Source organism: Microtus ochrogaster, chromosome 15, assembly GCF_000317375.1.
Source record: "Microtus ochrogaster isolate Prairie Vole_2 chromosome 15, MicOch1.0, whole genome shotgun sequence".
Lineage (NCBI taxonomy): Eukaryota > Metazoa > Chordata > Mammalia > Rodentia > Cricetidae > Microtus > Microtus ochrogaster.
The window spans coordinates 26,442,524-26,452,156 of NC_022017.1; the positions used below are offsets into that span (position 1 = coordinate 26,442,524).

Sequence of the window (9,633 nt, forward strand, 5' to 3'; positions counted from 1 at the left end):
TGGCTACCTAGTGAATTCCAGGCCATCCTGGGATATGTTGGGATATTGTCTCAAAACAAAACAAAACAAAAACCTAGGGAGCTGGAGAGGTGGCTCAGCAGTTGAGAAGTTGAGAGCACTGGGCTGCTTGTGCAGAGGACCTGGGTTTGCAGCACCTACCTGTAACTACAGTTCTAGGGAATCCAACACCTTTTTCTGTCCTCTGCAGACACTAGTCACACAAACGGGGGGGAGGGGGGGGCACTCATACACACGAAATCTCAAGAAACAACAGAAAAAAAAACCATTCCCTCCAAAACTGAAAACTCGGAGACCTGGCTAAAAAAAAGCTCGGAAGACAGAGATGGAACTAAAACAAATCTGCCACCAACCAAGGACAACAGAGCCAGCAGAGGCAAAGCCAGAACCCTCTCTAGAGTCCCCAGAAGGGAGGCAGCCAGGTCACCCCCCCCACATCTAGCTGTGCCAGAACACACTCCTGTTATTTGGGGTGGTCCAGTGTGGCATGACTCTACAGTCCCAGGCCACTAATGAGGTCAAGGAGGTACAAGGGGGCCATGCCTGGGCTCAGAATGAGGGCCACAGCTTGCAGGGCTAGCCAGGATCCACAGGCTGATACAGCTGTTGTGACCCCTTGAGGCTGATGTCCTGGAGCCCTTGCAGGCTGTACACTGGGAGGGGAGCAGGAAGACAGGCAGGGGCTGGGAGGGGACTTTGGGAGGGAACTCTGGGCACACTGTCTCAAATCCATCACTACTTTGTGTCTGAGGGTACACCTGTCTGGTAGAGGACCTGGAACCAAGTCATGCAACGAATGGTGTGCAGTACGGGTCCTGGGTGCTCTGGGTAACCCTGTGTCTCTCATCTGGGGTGGAGGGTAGAATTTTCCTTGTTGGCTAAGATCATGACAAGGTGAACTGAGGCCCCTGAACAGGCTGGCACATGATAGGAGCAGCCCCGCTGCCGCAGGCAGGGGGAGCCTCCACCCTAAAGGATGGACATAGGAGCTGTTTGGATACTGTGGGAGCTCTAATCAAGCCTCTGCAGTCTGACAGGCCACCAAAGGAAAAGCCCGTGGGAGACTCGAGTGATCTCTCCTTGCAAAGCCCCCCCCCCCAGAGCTCTGGTAAAAAGCAGATCCCTTCACAACCACACAAGGTGAGGAGCCACCTAAGTCCTCTGAGCTAAAAGCCCCCCAGGTGGTAGTGAAAGACTCCCCACAAAGTCACTTTTATTTAAGTCCCCAGACATCACACCTATAGGCGTTCTCTCAATGTGCCCTGACCTGAGTTCTGAGTCACAGGGTTCCCACTGTGCCAGAAGCCATGTCCAGAGCCTTTATAGTTAATACAACAACAGCCACTCACCCATATCATTGATAAAGAAACCGAGGACCAGAGGTAGTAAGCAAACCACTTAAGGTCACCCAGCAGAGAAGTAAGAGTTGAAGTCTGAGCCAAAGTTAGCCTGGCTCCACTAAATCCTGGCCAGAGACAAGGAAGAGGGTGAAGACACCAGTGAGCAGCTCTGGGGCAAAAGGAACCTTCCTTCTTACTGTTCTGCTCCCAGCCCAGTGAGGAGAATTGTGCAGGCCTAAGATAGAGGGAAACCGAGGCAGGAAGGTAGTCTTAGCTCTCAAGCAATCTGCAGCTTAGCGGAGGGTGGAAGATAGGGTCCCAGTTGGCAGCCCTATCTTCCCCGGGCTGCTCACTAGATGAACAGAAGATGTGTGTCCAAGTGACAGCCGGGTCCCTGGTGGCAGACCACAGTGGGCGAAGCACCTGGCAGGATTTCACCGCCAGGTGGAGGGGTGGAGAGGCAAGCCAGCATCCATAGACCTCCCTCAACAGCCTGCCTCACACTCCCTCGATCCGTATTTTACTCTGGGTAGAAATACTTATTTTTAAAGGGGCCAAGAGGAGACCCATTGGGGAACTCGGCTAAAAGAACTATCTGTGACTCTGGCTCTGAAAGTACAGCTGGGGGAGGGGCTTCCCACGCCCGGCTGGTCCGGGATGGGCCTCCGGAAGGGTCCGGTAAGGAATGTCTGGCAGCTGCCGCACCCCCACGGACAGCTGGGAGGCCCGGGGTCCAACTAGGGGGAAGCCACCGCCCACCCAGCGCCGAAAGCCCGACACGCATACAGGAAGTGCAGCGGCGCCCCGCTGGGGCCCCACGAAGCTCAAGTGCGCCCCTGTGAAGTGGGGGCGCAGAGGCAGTTCCTGCTCGGGGCCACCCGCCCCCGGGGAGCGATCGCGGGCTCGAGCCTCCGACACGTTGCACTCGCTTCCCTCCCAGCGCGCGGCCCGGCGGCGGGGCGAGCTGCGCGCAAAGTGGCGCGGTACCGTCTCCGGCCACGCCGCTCCGGGCTGCGCGCCTTACCTGTTCCAGGTGGCGTTGGCGCAGGCTCGGCGCTGCTGCGTGCCTCGCTCGTCCGCACCCGCCGCGCCCGGCTCCCTCTTGCCCAGGTCACTGAGGCTGGGCGAACTCATGAACTTCAACCTGCGGAGAGTCCTCATGCTCACCCCGGCCCACGCGCGCCCCGCGTCCCCTACGACTATACTCGGCTGCTAGCAGCAAGCCCGGCGACCCCGTGGGGTCCCGCCCCGGCCCCGCGCCTCCGCCCGGGGCCGCGCGCCCAGCACCGGGCCCTGTGAACCATTGCTCGCGGCGGCGAAGCGTGGAGCGCTCGGAGCGCAAAAGCAGGCCGGGGGCGGGGCCTCCCTCTGGGCGGGGATGTGGTGGGCGTGGTCTCTCGCTGGGAGGGCGGGGCTGGCGTCTTGGAGCCCTCAACGGCCAAAGGGACAGTTCTGGGGGCGCTCTCAGCCGCCTCCTTCCTTCCCTTCGGAAGCCACCACACAAGAGCCACACAGCAGTCCAACCCCAACTGCCCACCCGGCACCCAACACTATAGTCACACACACATACATACGCACCCCATGCACAGGGACCCATGGTCTCCCATCAATGTCTCCTGAAGTCACTCCCTCGCCAGCCATCCGTCCCAGGAGAAAAAGCTGTGCCCACAGAGATCCATCCAGACCCCTTCACGTGGACACAAGCTCCTCCCACTGCGGATCAAAGCTTTCAGCCGGGTGCCTCAAACATCAGCTCCACCCCACCAGAGTCCAGCATGAACCAGTCTGTCCTAGACCCCTTTCTTAGGGGATGGGCCAGGGACTAGGGTCCTCTCAGGCAGGGATCTTGGATGATTGACTGGCCAGAGGGGTTGCTGCAGTGGGAGATGAAGGAATGGAGGACAGTGACACCCCCTGAATCCTAGGTTCCACTGTCTGGTAGAAGTCAGAGAGTATCCTAAATCCTTGTGCTTGGGCAATATGCTCCTGGGACATAATGCCAAAGCCTTGGGGGCACTAGGAGCAATTTAAATTCTACCTGTTGGGGATGTTGTGGCACCCAGGGCAAAAGAACCTCTCCAGGGTTCTGCCACTCAAATATGCCAAGATGAACCTATCCCGGGCCTCATGTAACACAGTGCCCAACCCTTCACACAGGGGCTTCTGGGAGTCCCACTAGTTTTGCCTGCCATCTTCAAGCACAGGGGGACAGGCATGGCCCTGGGCAGCATTCAGGAGAGCAGAATCAGGTTCAGCTACAACCAGACAGCATTTCCTAAGCACCCACTGTATACTGGACACCCCCACATTCCTATGGTAGGAGGCAGCGATAAACAGACAATTCCTTGTTCACAAGAACTGTCACCGAGCCTAAGGCCACTCAAACTACTGTGAAATGACTGACTAGGAAGGGCTGGGCTTCCCAGCCTTCCTTACAGTCAATGGCTCCAGGCTGTCTGCCCATGCCAGTGAGGACCCCATTGGGGGGGGGTCAACAGCAATGAGCTCACCAGCCCCCAGACAAGGGTGGAGGTGACAATGGCAGGCACCATTGATCCGTGGTCCATGTCAAGGAACCCAGGTCTGGAAGGATGAGACATTCAGGTGTGTGTCGGGGGAGGGGATTTTCAGAGAGCTTTCACTCCTTCTCATCAAAGCAGGGGTGAAACTGCTCACCCAGAGAGGTGTAAAGTGCCTAACCAACTATGGGAGCTTAGAGCATACTGGCCAGGAGCTCTGTCTGCTCAAGGGAGCAGGAAGAAGCCAGCTTGCACACTTTCCAGCTGTACTGACATGCACGGAACACTTGTCACAGCTGGACAAGGATTTTCCATCTTATTGTAAAAAAACACTTCGGTGAAAATCCCAAATGAATTCTGACCCATCGGCCCATGCTGGTGTGCAGTGGTGGCCAACATGGCTGGGGCAGAGAGCAGTAGCTGTCCTATAGCACTAGCCTTGAGAGAGCTGGGTGGGTGCTCTCGGCCCCTGGACTAGCTGGAGCCTTGGGGTAAGTTACTTCTCTAGGGTCTCGGTTTCCTGTGTGGAAAGTGAAGGCCACAAAATCTTGGCTTCACCCTGTCACTTCAGGACACGCAGGCCAGGTCCTGAGGATTTTTCATCCTGTATCAGGGGTGTCCAATCTGCTGCCCACAAACTCTTTATGGGGATAGCTATGGATGTTGGACAATATCAACTCGCAAGCCTAACCCTAACTCAGCACCTGCATATCGTAGCTCACAACTACCTGTAACTCCAGCTCTAGGAATCTGACACACTCGGGCACTGCATGCAAGTCCACAAGTCCACACTCAGATACACACACAGACACATAATTAACATTGTAAATAATAAAAAAAAGAGAGGTTGGAAACACTTCCTAGACCCTCCTCTTGACTCTACCTGTCCCTCTCCTCCTTATCCCTAGTCCTTAGCATCTCTAGTCTGGACTACAGACCCCTCCTGACCATTCTTTCCAAGTCACACCTGTTGCCCTCACGAACAGTAGCTGGAGCTGCTCGTGGCACACGCTGCCCTCATGAGTTCCCATTGTGCTGAAGAGCAAGTCTGAGGCTGCCAATCCATAAGATGCCTAAAAGACCTCCATGTCTCCCTGATCTCCAGAACATCCTTCAGTGAACACCAAAGATCAAGATCATCTCCCCCTTCTGACCGTCTCTGCCCTTGTTCAGACTTAGGATGGCTTTCTGGACATTTCCTATCAGAGCCAGGGGCTGTGACATGCTCATAACCCCATTCTCTATCCTTAGCACACAGTAGGTGCTCAATAGGAACAGCTAGATATACTCATCTCATATTTTAGGCCATATCGGTGGAAACCAAGACGCATAGACAGACATGAGGCAGCCCTGTCTCTACCGCTGATGTAACTGCAGAAGAACCCTGGGCTCTTCAGAGAAGCCTGACCTTGTACCTAGCACAGATGGGCAGGGTAAGGTGCAGGATTGACCTCTGGCTACCTGTCTGGAAGGAGTGGCTGGCTGGGAACAGGGAGGCAGTCTGGGCTGCTCTGGAAGAGCAAACAGAGGAAAAGAAGAGGTGAGGGGAGACCACAGGGGCGTGGGGTGGGGAGTGAGCTGCAGGGGGCTCCTGAGGAAGAGATTAGAGAGCAGCCAGGGTCTAAGAGGACAAATAAAAAGCTGAATAGGGGTACGGGGTACACGGTTGTGAGAATCAGAAGACATATCTACAGCCAAGGGTAGGGGTGCTCCTCTATAATCTTGGTAGTTGGAAGGCTGAAACAGGAGAATTGCCTTGAGTTGGCAGCCAGTCTGGGCTCCATAGTGAATCACAGACTCTTGGGCGACAATGTCTCAAAGTAAGGAAAAGAAGAGAGAAAATATCTCCGGAGAGAGTGAAGAAATGAGCTGTCCCCGCCCCAGCAGACTTACACTGGCTACACCCACAGCCCAACGCAGAAGTGTGACAGAGACGCGGGGGTGCAGTGCTGCCAGGTGTTGGGGCTGGTGGTAGGAAGCGCGGATGAGAGTTGGCGGTAGGCAGCAAAGGGCAAAGCTCTCTGGGATCAGAAATCCAAGGCAGAGTCTAGGAGGAGATCAGGCTGTTACAGTTCCCTGGAAAAGACAACCGAGGAGTTTGGAGCAAGTGTGACCCCCAAAACTGTTCCTGTGGCCTGAACAAACCCAACCCCTAAGAAGCCAGCTTTGGTAGGTCGGTAGGTCAAAGGGTCAGAGAGCCCGTTTGGCAGAATTCCTAGACAGCTCTTGGTATAGCTATCACCCCTGTAAGTAGGTACAGGGACTTCGTGTGCCCTGTTGGGCCCTCCAGGCACCAATGGGGACCTGTGGGCTTGGTACCTGGATCAAGGATTGAGCTGTTGTTTTAGGAACAACCTTGACGAGAGTCACCTGTGTCTAAGGCTCTTGGTTAAGGACGTGGGAGACAAGTGAACTCATTCACACATCCCCTAAGATGCCAGTGTCCCCACCTCAGAACCACAGCCTCCTCTCATGGGATTCAAGTGTTATCCAACCTCCAACTGGCCAGCAAGGACCCTGAGACAGGATCCTGCCCACGAAGTGAGACTCTAAGAACATCAGGGCTGTCTTGCGGGGAGTGAACCCTGAGTGAGCAGCCGGGGTTGGGGCCCATCTAACCTTGCTGCCAGGTCAGCTGACCTCTAGGGACTCAGGGAATCCATTTGGGAGATGGGCAGCTTCTCAGAATGTGAGGGTCAAGGAAGAAACTGAAGCCCAGACTGTAGGGGTCCCGCACTCCCCACAGCCCTCTCCACCTGATGGGGTATGAAGGTACTGAGGGGCTGGCCCAGAGGGTTCACATTCAGGGTGGAGTACTCTCCAATCCAGACCTCTGTCCACTAGGACAAGATCACAATGCACTTTCACCTGCTTGTGACAATGACAGGGGACAGAGAACTTATGTGAAGAAACCAGTTGAAGAGGGGTCCCTGCCAGGGGTGGGAAGGAGAAGAGACAGGGCAGAAAGGCAGGACTTGAACACACTATCCAACTTGGTGCTCCAAAGGCTGTGCTGTTCTCTGGAGGTGAGGGGATCCCATGTCCCAGGAGAGAAATGGAGGCTTTGGGACACATGAGCAAAATCTGTGTGGCCGAAGAGGCATGGCTGAAGCTGGAGCCTGGTCTGGTGAGCAGGAGAGACACAGCCCCAGCTCAGTCATGGTTACCTACCCACCCCAAACACACCCTCACTAGGCTCTCCTCCCGAGAGTCCCTAGAGGGAGCACTTGCCCCGTTGGCAAGGCCTGGCAGTTCCCCAAAGCTGACTAGTACCATGTCTCTAGCAGCCGTGGCAGAGTTGGCTCCTAACCCCGGGGTCCCACATACCCAGGGGAGGACCAGTAGGTAGCTAAAGAACATGCCTGGCTCTGCCTCTCTGGTCTGTGCCCCCGGGGCCATGTCTCATCCTTTCCTTGGTGTGCAGAAGATGGTGAAACAGCAAAATTACAAGTTGTACGTCAAACCAGGAGCTTGGAAACTCCTGTTAGAGAGGAACAATGGGAAGGGGCAGTGAGCCAGGGCTGCAGAAGTCCAGGAACCTGTCACCATAGGGTAAGACGAAGCTAGGCTCTTGGAGGCCCTTCTCTCTGTACCCCAAAGCCAGCTGACCAGTCAGCGTTCTAGACAGGACAGGTGTCCACTGGGCTTGTGAGAAGCAACAGACAGTGCCATCTGCCTCCTCACTCCATGCTATCTTCCCTCAGGTCCTCCTGAAACCTTGCCTGGCTGGTCCTGGTCCTCTGTCCTTAATATGTCTTCCCTCCTGTGTTTCTGGCTGCTGTGGGATTCTGACCAGCAGAGATCCCTCGGATCTGACACCACCGTCACCATAACCATGTGACCCCAAGACACTCTCTGCCTCTAATCCTCAGTGAAGGTCTTGTACATCAGTTTCCAAAGGTTCTTTGGGGAGGGTGGTTTTGAACCCTGGTTCTGGTCCGTCCCTCAGCACCCCGAGGGAAGTGAGGTTCCCCCATGGAGCTGAATCTGGAAGTGGCAGAAAGTTAAGGTTTGATTCCCTTAGGGAGATCTGCTCCAGCCCTGCCAAACGCACCGCAACCTTAGCCTTGGACATGGCGACCCTGCTTCATGTGGGTGCTTGACTACGGGGCTTGTCCCCACTCCGTGGAGGAAGGCCCCACTCCAGCAGTGGGGACCGGCAGGTTGCCAGCTTGCCTTCCTGCTCTGTGCTCTCCTCAAGGCACCTTCTTGCCAGTAGCTTTTTCTTAGAAGAATTCTTGGAAAGAATGAAAGTGACTTAGGAATCAGCGCCTGCTGGCGCTACCGGAGAGGAGCGCAGACACAGTACACAGGCGCAGGCGTGGTAGGAGCTCTGAATGGAGAAAGTCCATTTCCTCTCTGACTGTCTGAACCTTGTACCCAGCCCTGCGAGGTAGGAAGAGCTGCTCCCTGTCAGGGATCCAGATCCGACGTGGGCGATAGGAACAGGGAGAACCAACCCTTGGCCCGTGTCCCTCACTTCCTGGTTGTAGCGCAAAGAGCCAACCCGGGGTTGTCTGGATGCCACCCGGGGCCTCCCAGGGGGAGGGTGCTGCTTTACAGAGTGGTGTTCCCCAAGCCACCCACTCCTGGACTTCTACACCCAAGAAATGAGTATCTGAGAAAAGCTCTTCTGATTAGAGATCCCTGAGTTGGGGGAGGGGTCAAGTCACATGGTGGGGAGAGGCGGAGACAAACCCAGCAGTCAAAACTTGGGTCCTTCAAAATCTCCGTAAAGGAGAAAATCCCTGGAGGGTGGGATCCCCAGTGGATCTGGGCACCAAGGTCAAGAAAAGCAGTGATATTTACCCAGCTACCTGCCACACCCAGCCCCGACCACTGAAGCCCATCTGAGGTTCCAAATCCTGAGGTCACCACAGGGTCACAAGCTGGTGAGAGGTGGGGCTAGGACTAATGCTGGAGTTCCTGTTGCCCGTTCTGTACCCAACTTCCCTAATATCAGGCAGTGAGACCAGAACTCACTTGAGGACAGCTGGACCCACCACTGATGCCTAAGCAATGTGGCTGGGGCTCTAGGGGTCCTGGCTCTCTGCTGCCCCCCAGAGTTTTTATAGGGACCAGCAGCCTCTGGCCTCAGGACTTCCTCTGCCACTTGCTTGGATCCCTGGCCCCACCCAGATGGGCCCCTGCGGGGCCTGCCAAATCCTGAGATCAGGTCCTGAGCCTCCTCAGAAAACTCCAAATTCCAAAGCCTGGCAGGCAGGGCTCAGTATGCATTCTTTGGGTCCTGTTTCCTCCCCTGAACCCTCCAGTCCCTGTTCTCAATTCCTGCCGGGTCCTCAGAATCCTGCCTGCTTCCCACACAGCACTGCCCAGGCTCTGCCCTGAAAAACAATTAAACATACACAGAATTGAGCAGTGGTCTCTCTTTGGCCCCACTTCTCATTGACTATGTTTTGGGGGGTTTTGTTTGTTTGTTTTTGAGACAGTAATCATTAATGTCAGGGATGTAGCCTTGCAACAGGCACCAGAGAGCTACTTTTGCTGACAAGCACACAGGCGGAAGGAAGCACAGCATCCCTCATTTCCTTTTGTCTGTCTCCTTCGCTCAGGGTCACCTGTTCACTTCTCTGCATAGATACGCCAGTCACTCAAGGGTTGCCTAAAAGCTGTACCCTTTCCCTTAGAAATCTTGCTTCAAGGCTAAAAACACAAACAAAGGCAGATATAGTTAACTTTTACGACGTCCTGCTTCAGACCTTGAAAGATACCCAAAGGTCTCCAATGCTGCCCTA

General features: G+C 55.2%; 1 protein-coding gene across 2 annotated transcripts in view; it reads right to left on the reverse strand.

Moving 5' to 3' along the window:
- Window positions 1-2,776, reverse strand: part of Prr5 (proline rich 5) — a 24,484-nt gene extending 21,708 nt beyond the window's left edge. Inside the window, exon 1 of one of the 2 annotated variants that reach the window (XM_026782508.1) lies at window positions 2,383-2,502. In XM_026782508.1, coding sequence (XP_026638309.1) covers window positions 2,383-2,492 — 110 coding nt within the window. In that variant the 5' untranslated portion in view covers window positions 2,493-2,502. Of the gene's footprint in view, window positions 1-2,382 lie in introns of both variants that reach the window. The other variant, XM_005354417.2, reaches the window with a different exon arrangement.
- Window positions 2,777-9,633: the final 6,857 nt, after the last annotated feature.